The sequence below is a fragment of the Physcomitrium patens genome, chromosome 14 (genome assembly GCF_059467195.1).
Source record: "Physcomitrium patens ecotype Gransden chromosome 14, ASM5946719v1, whole genome shotgun sequence".
Lineage (NCBI taxonomy): Eukaryota > Viridiplantae > Streptophyta > Bryopsida > Funariales > Funariaceae > Physcomitrium > Physcomitrium patens.
Window position 1 is genome coordinate 16,541,196 of NC_143423.1, and position 25,037 is coordinate 16,566,232.

Below are 25,037 nucleotides of genomic sequence, written 5' to 3' on the forward strand. Positions count from 1 at the left end.
TATTTTGATCAATTTTATATTTTTTACTTTACTTTTAAAATAAAACAAGAAATTTATAATGGTTTATGTTTAGTATTTTAAAATTTTAAAACCAAAATTTATAATATAAACCATATTCTTCTACATGTTTCTTTTTTTTGAATTTATTATTTTATTTTTATATATTTTCTTCATGATTTTTAAAGGTATATTTGATAATCAAATTTATTTCTATAAAGACGTTTTATATAATAATAATGGATAGTATTTACAATTTTTTAGATCACAAAGTAAATGTATTATTTTCATATGTGCTAAATTGAGTTGGGATTCTAATTCAAGTGATATTTGTATATAAATATATTAAAGAAATTTATTATTTACACATAATAAACATCAACATATTTATTTATTTATTTCTACTTTTATGTCTTTTGATAAATTATGTTTCTTTTCTTTTCTTTTCTTTTTACAAATTTTCTTTTCTTTTTACAAATTTTATATTCTTTTATTCTCACAATTTTTAGTTAAGAACCTCATGTTATGTAGTATAAATCAATGTACAACAAAGAATTATAAATTGAAAGTAAAGTAATCTCTATTATAACATTTATTTGCAAGAAGAAAAACACAAGTAATTCTAACAAGACATTGTTAAAATTTGAGGTTCTTTTAGTCAACTTTTTATTTAAACAATTCAAAACAAATATAATAATTATATCAATCTCAAAAATTATATTATATAGATATGAAACTATATTATATTATGAATCAATATACATTTTATAAAATATATTAAATAAATTAAATATATTCATTTATATATATATATAGAGAGAGAGAGAGAGAGAGTGTGTGTGTGTGTGTGTGTATTGTTACTACCACCACAACTTGCCATCCACTACACGCTATCACAATTTTTGTTAATGCCACTACAAGTTGCTCAAAATTTAAATTATATATCACAATTAATAAAGAATATATATATATATATATATATATATTATAAAATACATAGTGGTATGCAACACAAAATTAGAACAACTTATGGTGGCATTAACAAAAACTATGATGACATATAGTCAATGGCAAGTTGTGGTGATAATAGCAAAAACTATAGTGGCATTAACTTTCCATATATATATATATATATATATATATATTTACATATTAATTCAAAGTTGATAAAAACAAAAAAAATATTATTATCATAATTTTATTACAAACATGAAGCACAATCTTTTACTTTTTTTTACACATACTAGTAGATAAATAACACTCACTTTACTATATATTTATTAAAACAAAATAGCAATCTATAACAATGGTTTGTAGGTCGTAATCCTGGCCTGGCCAATGTGAATGCATTAGCTTTGCATATTAAGCAAGCTTAACCTAACTTCCTGGCTCTACTAAAAATCCACAATGATCTAGTCATCGTCAGGTATTGGGTCATTGTTTACTTCATCCTCTTGTGCGTCTACTTGCGGCTGCCTTCGCCGCTGATGGCCGCCGCCTCCATCTCACTCCCTTCAAGGCTACCTCCCTCGATACATCCCTCGATCTCGTCATAACAATATTGTTCATTGCCTCCACTGCTTTGAAAAGATTAGCAAGAGGCGAATTCTTTGGTGGAGACGCTGGATACCCTTCTGAAGTTGAAAAAAGTTTGACATCATGAGGTATGCATAGGTGACATGATGGCTGAGGACGAGTCTAGGACCATCTCCCGCACAGAGCATCTTTTCTTTGAGGAGCGATTTGTCCGGGAGAATCAATGCTTGAAGAAATCGGAGTCTACGGAGGAATTCTTTATGCCACCTGAGAGCCCAGAATTTTCTACAACCTTGGCAGACGACCACCAGGCCGAAGGTCAATGTTTGGGAACATCACAAGTAGATGAGTGCCTCAGACACAGCCTGAGAATTCTAGATCTATACAACTCTCACTGACCACCACTGGTCGACTTTAGTGAAGATCACCAACGCTCTCGCTGCGCTGTTACAGAACCAAGATCAGTCACATCAATAGCTACGCAAGTCAGACGAAATTCCACTCAATGGCTGAACCCCACTTCCAGCTATCTATCCACACCTATCACCACCCTCCGCGAAGTACCTATACATCCTCAACTTGGCACATGAGGATGACCACTCCGTAGGAACGACATCCTGCAACTCCTCATGGGGCCGTTATGTTATCATTTGTTCCAACTGTGCAAGAATCTGAACGTGCTCACCAACACTCGACCTGCATCATTTCCTCGGCCGACACGCTAAGCAAGTGGCACCACTTTTTGAATCTGGTGCAACGATCTACGGATCATTCCAGGCACCAATAACTCGTTAAACACTTCTGAGTGGAACGTGGGGCATACCAACATATCCGCATTCGGCCACTTCGACTTCCTGGTGGCACTCAAACAGAAGCAACGCTTGCTACATTTATTGGCGTGGCAGCGAACAAAGAACTTTGATTTAATGGGACAAAGAACAGCACTACATTCCAAGCAATTCCAACTGCTGGACCTAGAGATACCTCAAACATTTTGGTTGGCACAGGCCATCTCCAAAGAATCCCCCAACATCTGGTAAGCACTAGCTCTTGCTCCCTCTTCTGTACATTCCTATGTCTGGGACATCTCGTCCTTCAAAGCTCGAAGTGTCTTGCGAGCTGCAAACTACGCCCAACAACGTCTCGGCAGTTTGACCATTGACAACGGAGGGATTTGGTCAAGGCTCATCCAACCTCAACCTGCTTCAATGTGACGTGGCTATGACGACACCATATTGTATACAACCTCGTCAATACAAGATCCGGCAACCATATTGCATACAACCTCGTCAAATCAAGCTCCGGCGTTGATCAACTATGACGCACATTACTAGCTCTTTTCCCAGTAGAAATTGCGGATCTTCTTCTCGAAGACAACATGCACCACACCGTCACGCCAGTGGTTTACAACATGCACACCATACTAGAACAACCAAGATCTCGAGCCACTGCTCCACCACCATGGATCGTCCCTCGACCTGACCTAGGCACACTATCAACTCTCTCATTCGGTCGCTACTTCTCACTCAACGACAACTTCTTAGCCTTCTTGCAAGACTTCAACACCATAGCTGAGCATACTTTGCCCCGGACTCCTAATGCATATCCCAATTTTTCTCCGCCTCGTTGGAGATCGCAAGGACCTGTTTGAATCCCGATTAGAATCTAATCATTTGGCACATGGCTCCAAGTGCAACACCTGGCCAAGAAACTCTTCATACCCACGGACCAGCGCAATGCGACCTGGGACTTTCTCCAAACCACAAAATATAGACATGGTGACAACCTTGACTTCCATTACTCTCGATTTCTTTGTCATGCCAAGCTTGCAATAAGCGACGAACATGAATTCATGAGACAAACAGCTCACTCATACTTCATCCGATCGCTCCCGTCGGACCTACGTCACGAGGCTGGAATCCACCAATTCGCCAATGGTGACTCCATGTTGGAACATCTCAAACTTTGCCTTGAATTCTTGATACCGCATGACACCAAAACGAAGACTCCAATAATCACCACTCTTGAAAACGTCCCCAATACTATAACCTCGCAAGAGGAGGCCGACCTCAAGCTCGCTCTCACCAAAATCACGGCCCAGCTCCACTCACACAGATCTTTCGCACAATAGCAACCATCAAAGCCTTCAACGAGCGGGCAGCAAGAGATGAACCGCCCGAGCTACCAACGAAGGCCCTACGTTTGTGCCATCTGCCAAGAATCCGGCCACAGCACATTTAGGTGCATGCTTCATTCCATTCTATTGCAGATATTGTCGAAATTAAAAGCCAAGCTCGCTCAACAAAAGGGTGAGACAGCACGAGAACGCCCTTTAAGCTAGTAGATGCCTCCGCCTGTGGCTCGGAGGCACCGACCACTTGAAGTCCACGACTCATCCTGATATCAACAAATTTCTAATCTCTCAATTGCCGACCCCCCTCCAAGCAACTCCAATTCATTTGCACATGGGTATTCCAAGGCCTCATGAATGATATTGCACGACCATGTATTGTGGATACCGGATGCAACCTCATTGTTTTCCCCCTCAATCTCACTTGACTTCTCAATATGAAGATCATTCCCACCAACCAACAAGTCTTCATTGCCGATGGCACCACATATGCTCCATTGGGACTTGTCTCTGTCACCATCATCGTAGAAGTATGCTCCACGCATGTGCAAGTACTAGCTAGCACGAGCGACAATGTTTTACTAGGCCTCGACTAGCTCACCGCCACCAACTACATCCTTGACATCCTCCGGCGCAAGCTATCCATCTCCCTTCCAACGGAGGACTCCAAGATTGTCTCCCTGGCCTTGGTGGCGATACCTCCCGGCACCACTACTCTGTCAATATCTCTAGTCCCGACGACTGCATCCCTGCCAACTCCTCGATTTGACTGGCCGTTGTTTTTCAAACATCAGCCATCGGGGCATGGCCTGTACATCTGGGACATCCCCATTCCAAGCACCAAAAGAACACCTCCGCTCTAAATTCCTCAATTAGCTACACTTATATGGACTGCACTCATATTTTAGATTCATGCCCACACCCAAATCATTCACGCCACCAATCAAGCGTTCATCTGCTCCTCCGAGCACTTCATAAAAGTCGAGCCTTTGCGCACCTTGGCGCATCGTAGTAGCGGCCTCGTCGCTCCTGGTCTTTATGATCGCCGCTTCCAAGGCGAAATTAAGCCCCTTGGTGGCCAACCCAACCGCAACGCCCATACAAATCAATGCACATCAAATCTTGGCCAAATTATCTGCGGTACCCGTACACACAGTCCAGAATCTCATCTCAATCCCAGAAGCACAGATGGGGATACCAGAGGTCCCACAATCGCAGCCAGACAACGCCAACATGCTCACAACAAAACCACCAACCCCGCTGATCGTCAACACTAGTCAACAGGCCAAGTTCATTCAGGTTGTCACCGACATTACCCTCGATGTAGGACTTACACATTAGCAGCGACAACGTGTAATGCAGCTCATCCATGATAATTTAGACGTCTTCAATTTCAGACCCACGAACCTCAACCATACCACGCTCCTAGCCCACGACATTGTGACCGAGCCCCCTCCCCCAGTGCAACAGGTTGGATATCGCAAATCCAACAAGGAGCGAGAAATTATACAACAGGAGATCCACAAACTACTCGACTTTGGAGTAGCCTCTCCCTCACTCTCACCATGGGCATCATCCGTCGTATTAGTCAGAAAAAAAAGACGGGAGCACACGATTTTGCATTGACTATCGCCAACTGAATGCTATCACAAAGAAGGATATCTATCCGCTTCCTCGCATTGATGACACACTCAATCAGCTGCATTGTGCAACAATTTTTCCCTCCATCGACTTGGCCGCAAGTTTTTGGCAAGTACTCCACGAAGACACAGCTAAAGAAAAATCAGCGTTTATCTACCGCAAAGGATTGTTTCACTTTAACACAATGCACATGGGCCTTTGCAACACCACCCACACGTTCCAGAGGCTCATGGACATGGTCCTCAGGAAACTCCGATGGGAATAAGCGTTGGTATACGTTGATGATGTCAACATGTACTCCAAAATCTTTGATGATCACATACAAGACCTCCAGCGCATCTTTGACAAACTGCATGCAGCTGGCCTCAAGTTGAAGGCCATGAAATGTACAATTGACCTTCCCAAACTTATTTATCTCAGACATGTAATTTCAGCACAAGGCCTATGACCAGATCTGAGCAAAGTCCACACCGTCCAGCAGTTCCCTTGTCCTACAAATCTAAAGTGTATCCAATCCTTTGTGGGGCTTGTTAACCACTACCGTAGATTCATTCACGACTTTGATACGCTGGCTGCCCCACTCCATGGACTCATGAAGAAAGGCACCACATTCATTTGGCACATGATGGAAAAACAAGATCTTTACCACCTCAAGACCATGCTATGTTCAGCCCCTCTTCTTGTATACCCAAATTTCAAACTGTCTTTCCTGTTTCAAATGGATGCCTCGCGGGATGCGATAGGGGCCATCCTAAGCCAGTAGGTCAATGATCACAAAAGAGTGGTCGCTTACGCCTCTCGCCGTTTGTCAAAAGCTAAGAAAAACTACAGCATAAGTGACAAGGAGGGCCTAATGATGGTGTTTGACGTCAAACACTACTGGACATACTTGCACGGATCCAGATTTTGCACAAAGATCGATCCTGCGCCACTATGAGCCCTTCTAAAATCTCGTGAACTCACTGGCTGGCTAGCTCGCTGGGCTCTACTACCTCAATTATATGACTGTGATATCGTTCACAAGCCAGGCCGGCTACATCGCCATGTTGACGTCCTCACTTGCACAGTAACCATAACACCAGAACCATACTCCACGTTTCAAGCCATCACCGCCGCTACATTACTTCATATCACGACCAACAATGATGGTAGTTGGCACATTTGTTATCATGAATCATGATAACCATGCACCCTGGAGCCAGCCTCGCTCGAGGACAATCACTCCATGACATCCTAGATTTGTATCACTTTGTCTCCATGTTTTTCTCTTCGTAGTAGTTGTAGTTGAATTTCAGTTTTTTCTTTGTTTCCGTTCCACTTTGAATCTTGGCCTTCCCTCTCACTTCTACTCCTCGCACTCACCCTGCCAGTTTTTTTATTGCCTTCACTATCACACACACCCCCACTGAGGCAGACACTCCGCACCTGGTCACTTGAAAAACGCGACTGCTCCAGGAATTTGCAAGGGAGCATGGATGACACCCTATAAAGCACTATGCTCGCAACTTGCCTCTTTGGCACAATTTCAAAGGGGGTAGATAGAACTCTTGCCAAGAGAATCCAATAACACCTTCCCCAACACTTCGCGCGAGGTGATATCTTCTTTTATGAGAAGAACATCCACGAGGGCATTGTGTTGCTCCAAGTTCCCAGGCGATCGGAACTCAATAAAATTATGATGTTGTATCATGTCTCACACCCAGTGGGACATTTCTCAGTAAAACGGACAGTCAACCGCCTACAAGAGACATACCACTGGATTGGAATGATCAAAGATGTGACCAGCTTTATCAAGTCTTGCGAGGCCTACCAACTCAAGAAACCTCAACCCTGAAGCAGCAAACCAAGACTCCTCACAATTATTCTGGTCACCGAGCCATTTGCACGTGTTGGATTAGACCTCATGGGACCTCTCATTCCGACCATTGAACATCATCGCTATGTAATCATAGCCACTAATTACTTGATGAAATGGGTGGAGGGTTCAACCATTAGTATCCAAAGACTGCGACAACATCGCACAATTTTTCTTCGATCAAATCATCATGATTCACAACAGCCCCAGGGAGATACTTATCGACAACGAATCCAAATTCTGCAACGCACTGGTGGATATCATGGCAATACACATGCAAATCAAACACACCACGATCTAACCGTATCATCCGCAATGCAACGGTCTCACGGAAAGGTTCAGCCGCACCCTCCATGGCCTAATTGAAAGGAATGGATTGTACGATGACCGTTGACACTCCATGTTGCCGGCACTAATTTTTGCATACCGAACTAGTACACTCCAGTACCGAGATCTCTCCCTATGAGTTCCTGTATGGGCGCAAGCCGCGGCTACCAATGGCACCATCAGGACCAAAAACCGCTGTAACAAAACCACTGAACCTTGATCATTACCTGAATGGCCTCCTCCGATACCGCACCTACCTCCACAAGAAAGGACACCTCAACATCGCCAAGGCACAGCGAGCTCAAAAAAAAAATCAATACAAATAAGTTCGATACACCAAGAAACTGGCTATCGGCAACATCGTCGTTTGACGGAAGAAAAAAAGATTGAGAAGAAAGGAAAATTTCGTGCGAAGTACGTTGGACCTTACCAAGTCGTGGCTATTTACGATCACGGTCACAAATTTCAGATCATACTGATTCGGCCTAACGTCGAGGACATCTCTTTCTTCGTGCCCGGTTTCGACCTTATGCCATGTAGTCTAGATATGGATCTCACAAGGATCAATGTAACAAGAAGAGAAGTTAGTTACTCTGCAGAAATGTCCGTGCTCGCGGATACAAGGGAAGAAGAGTATCTCTACTTATGTAGAAGAAAGGAACGAGCCAGGTCGTAATCCTGGCCCGGCCAATGTGAACCCATTTGCTCCGCGTATTAACCAAGCTTAACCTAACTTCCTGGCTCTAATAAAAACCCACAATGATCTAGTCATTGTCAAGTGCTTGGTCACTGTTTACTTCATTGTCTTGTGCGTCTAGTTGCAACCGCCCTCACCACTGACAGCCGCCGCCTCCACCTCACTCCCTTTGAGACTACCTCCAGTAGGGTTTTGGTACATCCCACAATCTCGTCACAATAGTATAGTTCATCGCCCCCACAAGATTAGCAAGCAGCAAATTCTTTACCCTACATGGTTTCCTACCATGAAGTGTTCTTATGTGTCTGGGATTCTTAATGATATTAGAGTTGTTTTGCAGTATTAAACATTAACATCCAACCATTTTTCATCACTGGTTACTTTTAAAAAAGAAAAGAAAATCAAGTGAATTCATGCTAACAAAAAAGTAGAGTGAAATGGAACCACATTGCACATGTATCTGGACCGGTGAAATATATAGCAGGTTTCTTAGGTTCTTCGACCTACGAGGGTCAGTTCTGGTGGTTTGAGACCTGCCAATGAAATGAACAGGGTGTAGAACCTAAAACGCCGGATACGATATTTAGACAAAGGCCAATAAGACACCTGATTAGTACAGAATCTCGTGTCCTTAAACAAAGCCTTGCTGTTGTTGAACTTAGCAGTGATTGAATTGCAGAATATTGGCTAGACACGATAAGAAAGTTTTTATTTTACTAGCACGGTACTAGGTTTGTCTTCAAATATTAGCTGATGAATTGGGATCCACTGCTAGCAGGTGCTCCAATCTGCAATCATCCAAGATGCTCCCGCATCGCAACATCAGAGTCAGATAGATGGGAACTTCATCTAGTAAATTGGTATGAACCAAACAAGGCCACCAGAGGGTAGGGAAGGATGTCCTTGAGTGGTACACAAAAAAACCACTTCATTGGTACCAGGATTTTAAATGGCATAATAACACTATTCCACTCCTGCCCATTCACAAACAAAATATTCTCCATTATGTGATTTAGTCCTTTGGAATCCTTCTGACCAGAGTAAACCTTTCGCGAGGTCTCAACTTCCTCGCACTTGCCTTCCTCCATTCCTGAAGACCAGTGACCTCGAATGTACCTGCAAACAAGCACACATCAAGCAATACACAGCATATGAATTCGTTTGACTCCGATAAGCATCAGCTACAAAACCAACGCAGAGCACAAGGTTAAGACAAGTTACGCTTGAATCGTAAATTGGGTAATTGGTAATTTGAAAAGTCGCGATTCTCTAATACCTGGCAACACAAGCATTGAACATTTCATGCACCCACTAAAATAGGATGCACGCAGTTGAAATCCATAAATTCATAAGTAAAATATGATACTATAATTGTCGTACCAAAATTTTACAATTGCAAGAGTCGACGATGGTGAGCCTTCAACGAATCGGCTTCCGTTGCATTAACTCGCATTTCGCAGCGGACACGACCAGCTCCTCCCAAACCAGAGCAAGAGTCACTTGGTCCCAAGGTGATAGCGAAGTAGAGGTATATCGTACAAAGTACAACTAAAAGCCCAAGCATGTTAAGTAAGAACCTATGGCGATTAGCAAGAGAACGCCATGAACTATCAGAAGATGATGAGCTTCTTTTGAAAGGGGATAGAGACGGAATGTTAGAGCCTCTTCGATGCCCTGAGGAAAAGAGATTGTCATTCCCCATATTTGCACTTGTCACTGAAATCTGATACCGGTAAGGGAGCGAAGAGCTAGTAGAATTTCCAAGAAGCACTTCTCAAGATGCTCAATGTTCACTGCATTTGGATTTCGTCACGAAAAATCCTGCCGGGCCCAACTATCTTTTCGAACATGTCAATCTCTACATTCGATAAACCCATCCATTGAAGGTCTGCAAAGAGAAAGAAGTAGCGACGTCAACAAATCGGGAACAACACTACTTCTAGAACTGAAGTTGCAATAGAGCATAGCATGAATGAAGCGATTCCGCAGCTTCCAGACAGCGCAATTTGTATGCCATAGGTGCTGCTTGACGTTAAAATACTACTTCCAACCCGAAAGGTGTCACAAGAGCAATCGTTCTAGTACTGACTTACAATTTATCCAGGAATAAAAATTTACAATCCTTGCTAACATCACCAAAAAGGCCATACGAGGAGAACACGAACTGAAACCCCCACAAGTTCAGTAAACATGGCTAGAAATAGAAATCGAGATTGGACACACTTGGGTAGGACATGTAATTTTGAATTTTACGGGATTTCGATATAAATGCGATTTAGTCCGTCAAAGGAAGGACGACTAAAGAACAATCACCAAAACATAAGTTCGAATCCTATAAATGAGAGTGAAATTCCGTTCCCAAACCTAGTAAGGAATGGCACGAAGCACAAACGACCTTCTTCAATGAGGTGAAATGTACGTAGATTAAATACGTTGAGTAGACTTTAACACGCAGCTTCGAGTGAAAAGTTCGGCCTAAATGCAAAGAAGATGAGCGTCTGCCAATATCACTTTCCCAAAACTCAATAGAATTCAATCCAATACCTAACAGTCCATTAAACAAAAAAAAATACAAAGATACTTGAGATTTCAGACGTACAGAAAATTAGATTACCAAAGCTTTCAGTTCTCTCTCCAACTGAATGTATATTGTACATATCTTTAAGCTGAAAAAATACTCGTTCCTTCATACGAAGAAGATCAGAAATGAAATGCGATTAAGAATCCAAAAGAACCTTACGGATCGTCTACGACACATGGAGTTAACTACCCTGTCAGACTATGGATAACTTTCTATTGAAAAAATAATCAATGCTTCACAAGAAGAAGCTCGAGAAAATGCAATTTGAAAACCTAATCATCTACAAGGAGAACATATGAAAGGACTACCTTGCGATATGGACGCATGTTGTGTTGATATGTTTAATAGACGTCAGACTCAATGCATATTCAGCTTGTTCTAGGTAAACAGAGCTTAAATACCTGACCGAATGCAATGAAATTCCCTAAACCGCTGGACCTGACTGTGCCGGCGATTGGAAAATACGTCAGCACCCACATACTCGAAAATGCATCCCACTGCATAAACTAAACCGCATATACACCCGCACTTCAAATGTCCAGATCTGAGAGGCACCAATCACCTCTGCCAGGAATTAACGAGGTTTGAATACGATGCACCGTCGACAAACTTAACACCTCGTAAGCCTTACGCCTCCTAATACGTATGAAGAAAGAGATGTGATCACCGACCACCTCACTCAACAACAGAAATGCCCCAGGCTCAATACACAGTACTAAAAAGAACACACACACAGACAACCTGGAGTCTCTCCAGCATTACTCATCCAATCTGATTCTATTCCCAAACCCTACAGCGTAACACGCAAACAATATGACATTCCGTGTAGAATACGACAAAACCCGGGCCAAACCCGCGCACCTCACACTAAGCTCTCCGCAGACGATAAAACCGTGTCGAAGCTACTTGGAGAAGCAACAGCAATCAACCAGAAATCGGAGCGACACGAAAGCAATAAAACAAACCAAGACCCGATTCGTCTCGTCCCTGTGATGAGTGTCCCACGCGACTCTTACTACCGCTCCGTCTATCGATGATCTGACGCTCCGGAGGCCGTGCCGTTGACGAGCGCCAGCGGCGACACCCGGTACCGCTTGCCTTTTCCGGCTCCGCCTCCTCTCGTCGTCGTCGTCGTCGTCGTCGTGTGTGTGTCTGTGTCTGACTGTTTTTCTCTCCCCGGCGCGACGACGACGTCATGGATCACAGCCCTGACTGCTGTAGTCGGAAACCGAGACATCGCGAGCAGGAGCCATCGACCATGGAACCTGGCTCTACTCGTCTGAAAACAAACCCTAAATTTAGAGCGAGGTGAAATTTTCAACATTTTATATTGCAGACCGGGATGAATGGCTTATTCAAAATAAAAATAAAATAAATAAAAAAATCCAGGGGTTTTCATTCGTTCCCTAAGAATACTAATAATACTTATAAAATGCAATTTTTGGCTTAAAATAATTTTTACGTATAATTGTAGAGTACTTTTATGATTGTTTTTGATAATGTTTGTCATTGACACTACAAGCCATGTTTGTAGTGATATATATATATATATATATACAATATTTAAGCCATGTTTAATCATGTCTATGTTCTTGCCATAATATTATACATATAGCTGATTCTTGTCTTTGAAACTATTTTCTACATAACGAGTAAAAAGTGAAGTGAAGATTAAAACATCATGGATAGGACTTGAGTTTAATTAGCAATACAAAAATGGAACTATTTTTTATATATATAATATTATATCAAATTCACTTCTATTTTAGTGTTTTAATCATGATTTGAAACTTTAAATTTATTTATATCTATTTTTTAAAAATAAAACACTAAAAAACTTATGAATATAATATAGATATCAATTAATCAATTGTATAATTAAAACATATATAATAACCACAAATATCTAATTTTTATAAAGATAATTTTTGTATTTTTAAACATAAATTTATAAATAATTTTTATTATTGTAAAAATATACGATGATTTGATAATTACAGATATAAAGTAAAATAATGATAGGTTAAAATAATGATAGGTCAATTTAATTTAGATAGGTTAAATGTTCTACACTTTTTTTTCAAAAAGTGTGTCATGGTATTAGAAGACAAAAAGAATCTGAAAGTAATGTCTAAGTCTTCTAAAATTACATTACTATATATCAAAATTTTAAAATATATATATTGTATTAGTTTTAAAATATTAAGAATATTTTATAGAAATAATCAAACATAATCAAATCTTATTGAGTTCTAATATTTATAAAATCATAATTTAATTATATTTTATAAAATAAAATACATGAAGATATTTATAACCAATATATGTATTTACTCTAATAATTATCTATTATTTAAAAGTAAGTAAATATAAATTAATTTCATAATATCTTCTAGAGAAGCTTATTAAAAGCTTCATAGATATAGTTTTGACTATATACATGTTTGTAGTTGATTAGTAGGTTAGAAACCTGGTCAACAAGTTAACTACATGCTACACATGTTGATAGCTTGTAGAGCAAGCTAACAATGTGGCACACATATAGAAAACTTGCCTTGCAAATTAAAACATGTGTCTAGCAAAATCAATATGTATTGGAGGTCTTGTAGAACATCGCCACATAGCTCCTAGTTAGATAGTATATATAGAGGCAAGAGTGAAGCCTTCTTCATTCTTATCAATGCTTTTTTAGTCCTTACTCTTGTTTCAAGACTTTCTACTCTTCTTGTCTTAAGCAATAGCCATTTTGATTCAATATAGTATAATCTTTGAGTTATTTTTTAGTCTTTTTGAGTAACACAAGAATGTATTGAGGCTTATTTTTTTTTTTTGAGATTTATGTCCTTGATAATTTGTCAAAAATACTAATTTATTGTTCTTATTTTGTTTTAGAAGTGAATGGATTATTCCATTTTTATTGTTGTATTTTGAAGGTTGCGGACTATCTACCTTTAAATAAATAATATAGTTTTTTAACACTAATTTTTTTCCTTAAAAAGAATATATTATCCTTTTTTGTAGAAATTTTCATTTGATATTAAAAGTTACACATTATCCTCCTCTAATTTAATTTTTTTAATTTATTTAAGTTGCTTTTGGAAGGAAAGATTATGGATGCTACTCTAAGCAAAAGTAAGAATAGATTTGCAACTATTGCAAATCTTTATAAGCTTATTAACACTCTAAGAATAAAAATCTCATATAGTCTTAATGTGTATCATAGAGGTATCATTCTTATACATATGGAAGAAGCCTAAAATCTATGCCAAGAAGTTGTATAATTGAAGGAAGCAAATAAATGAGCTCCACAACCAAATTTAAGAAGTCTCACTTCTATAAGCACAAGAGAGGCAAGAATTAGTATGCTCAAGAAGTATGATAGAATAAGATCAAAATTTTAAAGATTTTTGTAATAAATTAAGCTCTATTTAAGATTGTATCTTTTTAAATATCTCAATGGATTTATTCAAGTTTGATTCATAGCTGTACTTCTATCAAAAAGTGTTCTTTCTTGGTTTGCACCGTTGATGGAAAAGGATTCATATCTACTCTATAATTTGAATTCATTTTTGGAAGTATTTATGGCTACATTTAAAAAATATGATTGAAAAAGAATAGAAGAAATCAAGCTTATATTACTAAGACAAGGATCGTATTTAGCCATCACATATGCTCCCAAATTTTAAAATCTTGTTTGTAATGTGGATTGAAATGACAAAGCCTTCATCAATTGATTTAATATGGATTAAAAGATAATATCAAAGTCTTTATTAATCAATTTTAATATGGATTAAAAGATAATATCAAAGATTTATTCTAAACAATGCCAAGAATAGATTTATTTGAGTAATTTATTGCTCAAGCCATTACATGTGACAATTGATTTTTTGAAAGATACTAAAAATGAAGATTTGATTGAAGAAGTACAAATGAAGCCGTAGCAACACCTTCTAAGTTTTTGGAAGCATACTTATTCAAGCTAGAGCCTATGCATATTGACACAATATGTTTTAAATATCTTACTGAATAAGAAAAGTCTAATTATTGTCAAGAATTTTTATACTTATATTTTAGACAATCTAAATATATTATTCAACATTTTTTAAAGAATATCCAAAATTATAAAATGATGAGCATGGTTGCCAAAGAAGACAATGTGTCAAAAAACAAGTTTTTTTAACTACAATAAGGACCATGCAGTTGGAATCTTAAATAATACCTACTTAAGGTCTTATTCTCTTCTTAGATCTTTCACCTTCTCTCATAATAGAAGTCTATTTAGAAATAAAAAATCACAAAATCTTATCCTTATTAGATTCAAGAGCCTCAACTTCTTTTGTAGACAAAGACTTTGTAAAAAAATAAGAGATATTGTTAGTCAAAAAAACTTAATCGATACATGTAGAAATCATAGTTGGTCATATGTTATCTTTTGGAGATCTTACCTATGAGCTTTTTTCTTTAAATGTAGCAATTAAAGATTATAATAGTATAATAATATTTAATGTAACAAGATCTCTATCCAATCTAGTTACTTTAGGATTATCGTGGTTAAAAAAGTATAATCTTTAAATAAATAGGATTTCTTGTAATCATAATTTTTCTTATAGTTTGATCAAAATTTTTGTTAATCAAGTAGAAATACATTAGTCTAGTATATCCAAACCATTATTAATAGATGCAAGAGTTTTTATGCATGCTACAAAAGAAAGATTATCTTTTTTTATATATGCCATGCCTATCTTTGATGGTGGAAAGACATCAAGTAGTATTCCTTGCTAATACCGAGATTTCTAGGATGTTTTTGAAAAAAATAATACAAATATTCTTTTACCATATCAATTTTATGATTGTTTAATTGATTTATAAGAAAGAGCTCAACGACCATTCAAATCAATCTACAACTTATCGCAAAATGAATTGACTATACTAAAGGAGTTTATTGATAAGAATTTGGCTAAAAAATTTATTCACTATTCAAAATCTCTTATAGAAGCTCCTATCTTATTTGTAAAGAAAAAAATATAGATCTCTATAGATGTATGTAGATTATCAAGGATTTAATAAGATCGCCATCAAAAATAGGTATCCATTATTTTTAATTTGAGGACTTCTCGACGAACTCAATCAAGCAAAGATCTACACAAAAATAAATCTATGAGGAGCATATAACTTGATCTGTATCAAAAAAGAAATGGATAAAATATTACTTTTTGAATTAAATATGGACTTTTTAAATATAATATCATGCCTTTTGAATTCACAAATCTATTAGTTATTTTTTAATATTTTATGAATAATATTTTTTATGAATTTTTTTATAATTATTTTATTTTTTATTTAAATGTTATTGTAATCTATTCTTAAAATACAAAAAAAATATGAATTTTATGTTTCTTGTGTATTATAAAAACTTAAAGATATAGGATTATATGCCAAGATAGAAAAGTGTGTATTCTATACTACTTAAGTTGACTTCTTAGAATATATTATTTCTATTGAAAAATTAATGATAAATCCAAATAAGATCCAAATTATCATGGATTGGAAGATTTCAAAAATAGTCAAAGATGTGCAATATTTTTTGGAATTTACTAATTATTACAAGAACTTCATGAAGAAAAATTTGCAAGTTGCAACTTTTCTTATATATTTGATATGTAAAGATAAACTTAAGTACAACAAAAAAGCTGAATTATCTTTTGAAGTCATAAAGATAATATTTATTTCTACACTAATTTTATATTATGTTGATTTTTTCAAGGCATTCTTCATGAAAACAAATACATCAAAATTTGCTCATAGTGCTATTTTTTCACAAATGAGAGTCGATGACAAGTTCTACCTAGTAACTTTCTATTTCAAGAAATTTTTAGTAGTTGAAATTAATTATAAGATCCATGACAAAGAGCTTTTTGAAATCATGGATTCATTTCAAAAACGGCATTATTATTTAAAAGATATCTTGAATCTAGTCACTATGCATATATCAAGGACAAGAATTCGATGAAAAATAATTCAGACAACTGAGCCTTTAATCAAAGAAAGGTAACAAAATAGAAATAAACAAGTATGTATATTGAAAGAGAAACTTGAATAGCTATTGCCAAAAGATAAGAAAACTAGAGATCCTTGAAACTAGACTGGAAGCAAGAAAGGAGTTGACAAGATTGAAGAAGGCTTTACTCTTGTTTTTATATATATTATCTAACTAGTCGCTACGTGGTGACGTTCTATAGGACCTTTAATATGAGTTGACTTTGTAGGACACATGCCTTGACTTACAAGGCAAGTTTTTCTACGTATAGGCCACATAGTTAGCTTGGTCTTCACGCTAACAATATGTGTGGCACATGGCCAACTTGTTGACCACGTTTCTAATCCAAAAAATCAATTAAAGATACCTACGAAGTTAAAATAGCATCTATGAAGCTTCTAGGAAGCTTCTATATTAAATACTATAGAATTAACTTACTTTTACTTATTATTACTTACTTCCACTTATTTGTATATGTAATTACTAGCTTACATGAGTATGTCCGGGACATTACCCTGCCTTCTAGGGATGAGTTCCATGAGGAGCGGTCATCATATGTTGAGGAAATCTATGATGCGACAAATTATATTCACCACATACTATGATCTTTGTTCTCTTCGAAGATGATTGATAGGACCTTTCAACCATTGGTAGTATCTTATACCAGGGCGGGAAGACCACCCAGTTATTTGATCATTGTTGAGGCCTTCATAACTTCCTTCGAATACAACATTTGGAACACTATTAGGAGTTGTTCCTACTTCTAACAAAATCACCAAACAACGAGAGTTCCTTCTCAAATTGTGATACCAAACGTGTTGTATCTTGCTATCTATTCGAGGAAGAATATGTCGTTCTTGAAGATCTTCATCTCGATTGCATCATCTTAAAGGTTGTCACAATCGTAATGTCTCGTCCGATAGGTCAACAAATCAAGGCTCTTGAGTCAAATCCTCTAGTTGTTGGTTCTCCATCTCCTGAGCGTCACAACTACAAAGAAGCTATGAACAAGGACTGAAAGTAGAATGTTATCTTGCCTAGATGTTGTTTTTTTTATAAAGAAGGTTTTTATCTTAATTTTGATGGATGTCGTCGATGAAAAGCCTCTACCATTTTTGCTGCATTTATAAGATTCTTTATTGGGTTCCATGTGCATTCACTAATATCATATCCACGCCAATAGACAAGATATTCTAATTTATTTCGGCGTCGCCTTGAATCTAAGACTTCTTCTACTTCAAACTCTTCATTATTGTCCACTTCTATAGGAGGAGGTGGAGCTTGTCGTCTTCTTGGTATGTCTACTGTCTTGTATGGTTCAAGAAGAGACACGTCAAATACTGGATGGATTTTCATTGACTTCGGTAGATGTAAACGATATGCAACTGGATTGATTTGTGCAGAAATAGAAAATGGTTCAAGTCTTTGATAGTCCAACTTGTCACAAGGACGAGTGGTCTTGATATTGTGACAAAGTAGCCATACCTTATCATCCAAGAAGAATGGTGGTTGTTCCTTTTGATAGACATCCGCATTGACCTTTTGTTGTTCTTGAGCTTCTTTTAACTATGCCTTCATCATTGCATGTAGCTCTGATAAATGAATCGCCAAATCTTTCGTAGCATGATTATCAACTTTTGAAAAGTCAAAAGTATCAAGTCATAGATGATAACCATAATTAACAATGAAAGGTGTTTGTTTTGTAGAAGAATGTACCGTGTTATTGTAAGCAAACTCTTCCAAGGGCAAAAGAGTTGTCCAATCATCTTATTGGTAGTTAATGGTACATCTTAAATATTGCTCCAAAACTTGATTAACACGCTCCGTTTGTCCATCAGTTTGAGGATAGAATGCCGAAGATAGTTTTATATCTACTTTTAGAATCTTGAAAAGAGTCCACCAAAATCTTAATACAAATTGAGTTCTTCTATCTGATATAATATCCTTGGGTAATCCATGATAGCGATAGATATTGTTAAGAAAGAGTTTGGTTGTTTCTTCACTTGTGATAGATTTTATACATGGTACAAAATGTGCCATCTTGGTAAAACGATCTACTATCACGAATATAGAGTCATAAGAACCTAAGATTAGAAGATCCATGATTAAGTGCATAGAAACAGAAGACCATGGTTGTTCTGGAATGGATAATGGCTGAAGAAGTCCAAAAGGTCGATGACAAGGAGTTTTTGATCTAAAGCAAACATCATATGATTGTACAAAATCTTTAATTGCCTTCCATATTTGAGGCCACCAAAAATCCCTAGATATCAGCTCCAAAGTCTTATTATATCTAAAATGTCTTGCTGCTGTGAAGTCGTGACGAGCTTGAAGAATACCTAAATGTACTTTACCTTCTGGAACATATAGGCATCCTTCAAAATAGAGTAGGTTGTTCTTGAATTCAAATTTAGAAGGATCATGAGAATTAGAAGAATTATTCTTAATATCATGAACAAGAGGGTCTGAACACATACTTAATTGGACTTGCTTAAGAAAAGTTAAATTAACAGTCAATGTTGATTTTATTACTTGAAGATGAAATTACTTTAGCTTCAAGAGAATCGTTCTTTGTTGCTCAAAAGCTGCATCTCCTTCTTTAGTTGCAAGATAAGAACGTCTAGGCACGGCATCAGACAAACCATATTGTTTTCCTGGCTAATAAGTAATGATGAACTCGAATCTTGATAAAGACATGCTCCAACGAGCTTGACGATAATTTAATACACGTGTTGACATAAAATACTCAAGGTTCTTATGATCCGTATATATGGTGACTGGACTGGAAGCGCCTTCTAAATAATGATGCCATTCTTAAAAAGAATCCACAATTGCAAAAGGTTCTTTGTCATGGATCTCATAATTAATTTTTGCTATTGAGAATTTTCTTGAATGAAAGGCTACTAGATGAAGTTTATCATCTGTTTCCATTTGTGATAAAACTGCACCCAGAGCAAAGTCTGATGCATTTGTTTCCATAAAGAATGCTTTGAAAAAATCAACTCGATACAAGATTGGTGTAGAAACAAACATTGTATTCAAAGATTCAAAAGCAACTTTCGCTTCTTGATTCCATTGAAGTTTGTCTTTACAAGTCAAATATGTAAGTGGAGCTGCAACTCGAGATAAGTCTTTGATGAAGATCCGATAGTAGTTGGCAAATCCCAAAAAGCATTGGACATCTCTTACCATTTTTGGAATCTTCCAGTCTATAATAGTTTGAACTTTCTTAGGATCCATCATAAGTCCATCATTTAAAATGATGTAACCTAAGAAATCGACTTGAGTAGTGTGGAATATATACTTTTCTATCTTGGCATAGAATCCTACATCTCTTAATTTTTGTAACACACGACGAACATGAAGTTCATGTTCTTCTAGATTCTTAGAATCAATCAAGATGTCGTCTTCATAATAGACCACAAAATCGTCCAAAAACTCTCAAAAAATATCATTCATTAGATGTTGAAAAGCTGTTGGTGTATTTGTAAGTCCAAAAGGCATAACGTTGTATTCAAAATGTCCATACCTAGTTTAAAACGCAATCTTCCATTCATCTCCTTCTTTGATGCGTACTAGATTGTATGCTCCTCGAAGATCTATTTTTGTATAGATCTTAGCTTGATTCAGTTGATCAAGAAGTCTAGATATTAAAGTTAGTGGATATCTGTTCTTGATGGTAATCTTGTTGAGTCCTCGATAATCAACACACGTCCGCAATGATCTATCTTTTTTCTTCACAAATAGAATTGGAGCTCCTATCGGAGATTTAAAATAGCGTATAAAACTCTTGGCTAGATTTTCTTCAATATACTCCTTGAGTTCAGTCAACTCATTTTGTGATAAAGTATAGATTGGTCCGAATGGCGATTGTACTCCTTCTTGAAGGTCAATTGAGCAATCATAGAGACGATGTTTCGAGAGTGTATTCGCATTTTTTTTTTTTGAATACATCTTGAAATTCTTGATATTGGCTTGGAATGCCACATGAAGTCTTTGCACCGTTAGAAATGAGTGTGGCATAAATAATATATGGTGATTCTTTCATAGCAGCATGCAAGAAATCTTTTGTACCTATAAATACGGGTTTAATTGAACTGGACTTATGACTCTCTACTTGATTAACTACACTGTTAGTTATACTTTTAGAGAAAGTAAGAGTTCGGAAAATCCAATCTATTTGAGGGTTGTATTTTTCTAACCATGATAAACCTAAAATGACTAGATTAGAGAAAGATCTAATGATATTATATACTACAAAGCTATTATGACCATTGATTATTACTTCTATAGGAAGGGTTTCATGAGTAATATCTCCAAAAGACAATGGACGACCATCTATGACTTCTACATGAACACGTTTAGTTTTCTTTACTAAAGATATGTTATGTCTTTTAGTAAATTCTTCATCTAAGAAATACGCTGAGGCTCTTGAATCTAACAAGGTAGAGGCTTTGTAATATTTAGATCCTAAAATAACATTTAATGTAAAACAAGGAGAGGGCTCTGAGGAGAGAATAGGATCTTTACTAGATGTTGTGCAAGGTTCCAGCCACACAGTCCCTATTGTAGGTGGACAAACTCGTTTTCTGACATATTGTCTTCTTTCACAACCATACTCCTCATTTTGTTATTGCGTCGTTTCATTGGACAATGTTGAGCTGTGTGTTTTGGTTCTCCACAATATAAACATAATCCTTCTTAACGACGATGAGTCTTTTCTTGCTCAATAAGAGGTTTGAAACATATTGCATCAATTTGCATATCTTCTACTTCCAAATGTATGTGTTGAAGAGGTATTGGTGTTGCCATTGAATTATAGTAACGTTAAGGTCCACTTTTACGGTTCTCAGATCGAAATTCAAAAAGGTGATTGTCGCACTTCACAGCAAAGTCAATTGCTTGACTCAATATTTGAGAATTAAGTAAGTTGAGCATTAATTTTTTTACCTCATATTGTAATCCATAGGGAAATTGGCTAATAAGTGCAGCATCATCCCACTTGATATCAGTTGGAAGTTATCGAAATTATGAATCGTACAACGTTACTGATCGATTACCTTGTCGTAAAATACAAATATTATTGGTTGCAACACGAATTGCATCATGTTCTCCATACATGGATTGAAATTCTGCCAAAAAAGCCTCTAGATTATCCAATATTAGATCTCGTCGTTCAAGAAAAGATGAAAACCACGATAGTGTTGAACTCGAAAGAAGCGTATTAATGAATCTAACTTGTGATCCTGGAGTTGGATAGCTTTGAGGTTGAAGTTCAATCACAAGTTGCACTTGATTGATAAATCCTCAAAACTTGGATCTGGTACCATCAAACTTCTCGGGTAGGGCAATTCTTGATTCTCTAACACTGGAAGGGCATTCCACCATAGGAAAAAGGACATGGTTGGGTGCAGATGTTGAAGCAGCTCCAACCATTTCTATATCTTCACTTCCTGTCAATCTTGTTACTCCTTGTGGTGGTAAATTGAATTGATGCATTGCAAGCATTAACTCCCTCAATTGTTCTTGCATTTGTACCATTGCACTCTTCATTTCAACGAGTTCTGCCATGATAACACTTAGAAAAGAGAAGATGTCTAATATCGCTCAAGATAGATGAAAGAGAGGACTTGAGAACAAAGAAGATACTAAGGACAATATCAGTTTAGAAGAAGGTAATCCGTAACTTCTAATATGCTTATATCTTATCAAGAAAAAGGAGTAATCCACTCTTAATCAAGATTAGACAAAGTTCTGATATTATAAATGTACTCTTGTCAATTTGTCAAGGACAAGAACTCGATGAAAAAAAAATTCAGATAAGTGAACCTTCACTCAAAGAAAGGTAACAAAATATAAATAAACAAGTATGTATATTGAAAGAGAAACTAGAATGGCTATTGCCAATAAATAAGAAAACTAGAGATCCTTGAAACTAGACTGGAAGCAAGAAAGGAGTTGACAAGATTGAAGAAGGCTTTACTCTTGTTTTTATATATATTATCTAACTAGTCGCTACGTGGTGACGTTCTATAGGACCTTTAATATGAGTTGACTTTGTAGGACACATGCCTTGACTTACAAGGCAAGTTTTTCTACATGTGGGCCACATAGTTAGCTTTGTCTTCAAGCTAATAACATGTGTGGCACATGGCTAACTTGTTGACCACTTTTCTAATCCAAAAAGTCAATTAAAGACACCTATGAAGTTAAAATAGCATCTATGAAGCTTCTAGGAAGCTTCTATATCAAATACTGTAGAATTAACTTACTTTTATCTATTGTTACTTGCTTCCACTTATTTATATATGTAATTACTAGCTTACATGAGTATGTCCGTGACAGCATATAGATCACAAGAACCGTGAGTATTTCAAGTTGGCACATATTTTGAATCATTGCAAAGCTTATCAGAGTACATCACTATCAAGATTTGATTTTAAGATCACTTATCGATCTAAAAAATAATAAGAATTATCACATGCTCTTTCTAGATATTATCTTCCATCGAAAGAAGGAGATACATCTTTTGATCAAGAAAGAATAATTATCTTAAAACTAGAGCATTTTCATCTTGAAGCAAAAGAATCAATATTGTCTATTGATTCAACATTTTTCAAGTAAGTTCAATGAAATACATCCTTTGATCTTCTTGTTTATGATATTAAGAATAATTCTTCTAAGTTTTATAATACTTTTAAGTTTAATTTTAAAAATAATCTATTTTATTTTTAAAATATATATATATATTCTAAAAGGCAAAGCACAATGATATATTTTTTAAGTTCGTGATGATGATTTTTCAGTAGTTGAATATTTTTTAATAAAACAAGACTTTGAGGCTAAAATCTAGAAATTTTTGGTGGCTTCAAGATTAGAAGGTAGTTAAAGACTTTGTGTAATCATGAAATATTTGTTTAATTTCAAAAACTCCTCGTCATCAACCTTATAAACTTCTTTAGCCATTACCTATTTTGAAACAACTATGGTCTTTTATTTCTATGGATTTTGTCATGGATCTTTTAGTCTCAAGTTCATATAATTTTTTATTTGTAATAATAGATTTTTTTACCCAGATGACACATTTTGTACCATATACAAAATCTATCATAAATGAAGAATCATCTAAGTTTTTTTTTGATAACTTCTATTGCTATTATAGATTTTTAAAGGATATTATATTGGATAAGAGGACTCAATTTGTATTAAAATTTTGAATAATCTTTTTCAAGATTTTAAATGTAGATATAAAACTCTCTTCGTCTTTTCTTCTCTTAATTGATGGACAAATGGAATTAAGTTTTAGATCAGTATTTGAGGTATACCATAAATTATCTTTAAGATAATTAGACAAATTTTTGACTATTTGCAAAGTTTACATATAATAATTTAGTATTTTTTCAATTAATATATTTTTTATTATCAATTATAATTATCATTTATAACTTGATATTTTTGACTTTTCAAAAATTAATAATCATGAAACAAAAGATTTGGCAAATTTTTTATTAGAGCTACATATAACAATGAAGGTGCAATTAAAAAAAGCTCAAGAATGACAAAAAATCAATGCAGATGTTTATTGCAAATAGCGAATATAATTCAATGTGAATGATAAGGTATGATTAATTAATTATAATATTAAGACTACTTGTCCTTATGACAAGTTAGTCTAACATAGATTTAGACATTTTTTATTTCTAAACAAGTCAAATCCTCTTGTTTATCAATTACACCTACTAGAATCTATAAAGATTCATCTTATATTTTATATATTTCTTCTTCAGCCATATAAGATAATGAATATCTCGAGAGATTATCAAATATCACATCCTCTTATAAAAGTGGATAATAATCAAGAGCTTGAAGTGGAAGAAGATTTAGATTCAAGGTGGTGCCAAAATAGATTGAAATATCTTATTTGTTAGTATAGATATGATATTAGTAGATGCACATGAGAACCAGCAAAGAATCTTTGTAAATGTAATAAAATAGATTAAATATTTGTAATTAATTGATAGATTAGAAACTTGGTCAACAAGTTAATTACATGCTATACATTGTAATAGCTTATAGAACAAGCTAACTATATGACATACATATAGAAAACTTGCCTTACAAATTAAGATATATGTTTAGCAAAGTCTACATATATTAGAGGTCCTATAGAACATTGCCACAAAGCTCATAGTTGGATAGTATATATAGAGGCAAGAGTAAAGCCTTCTTCACTCT

At 36.0% G+C, this 25,037-nt stretch overlaps 1 protein-coding gene across 12 annotated transcripts; it reads right to left on the bottom strand.

The window, feature by feature from the left end:
* Positions 1-1,244: 1,244 nt before the first annotated feature.
* On the bottom strand, positions 1,245-12,056 carry LOC112291800 (uncharacterized). 12 transcript variants are annotated; one of them, XR_016506452.1, is made up of 5 exons: positions 11,627-11,767; positions 11,167-11,309; positions 9,565-10,072; positions 7,918-9,300; positions 1,245-7,682 (listed from the first exon to the last, which is right to left on the bottom strand). XR_016506452.1 is itself a non-coding variant. In XM_090256059.1 (5 exons), exons 4-5 carry the CDS (start codon positions 4,762-4,764, stop codon positions 3,680-3,682), a joined length of 168 nt encoding a protein of 55 aa, XP_090112185.1. In that variant the 5' UTR covers positions 4,765-7,682; positions 7,918-9,300; positions 9,565-10,072; positions 11,167-11,620; the 3' UTR covers positions 1,245-3,679. The 12 variants fall into 12 exon arrangements, 1 of the variants encoding a protein (XP_090112185.1); XR_016506455.1 differs by lacking the exon at positions 11,167-11,309 and having other exon boundaries at positions 7,918-8,972; positions 9,221-9,300; positions 11,627-11,766; XR_016506454.1 differs by lacking the exon at positions 11,627-11,767 and having other exon boundaries at positions 7,918-8,972; positions 9,221-9,300; positions 11,167-11,620.
* Positions 12,057-25,037: the final 12,981 nt, after the last annotated feature.

Bases quoted from the DNA above. Each gene is read 5' to 3' on its own strand.
- LOC112291800 (XM_090256059.1), bottom strand. From the start codon at position 4,764: ATGGGCGTTGCGGTTGGGTTGGCCACCAAGGGGCTTAATTTCGCCTTG. The intron at 3,745-4,661 runs GTGCGCAAAGGC...GATTCTTGGCAG, and splicing joins CGCTACTACGATGCGCCAAG to ATGGCACAAACGTAGGGCCT.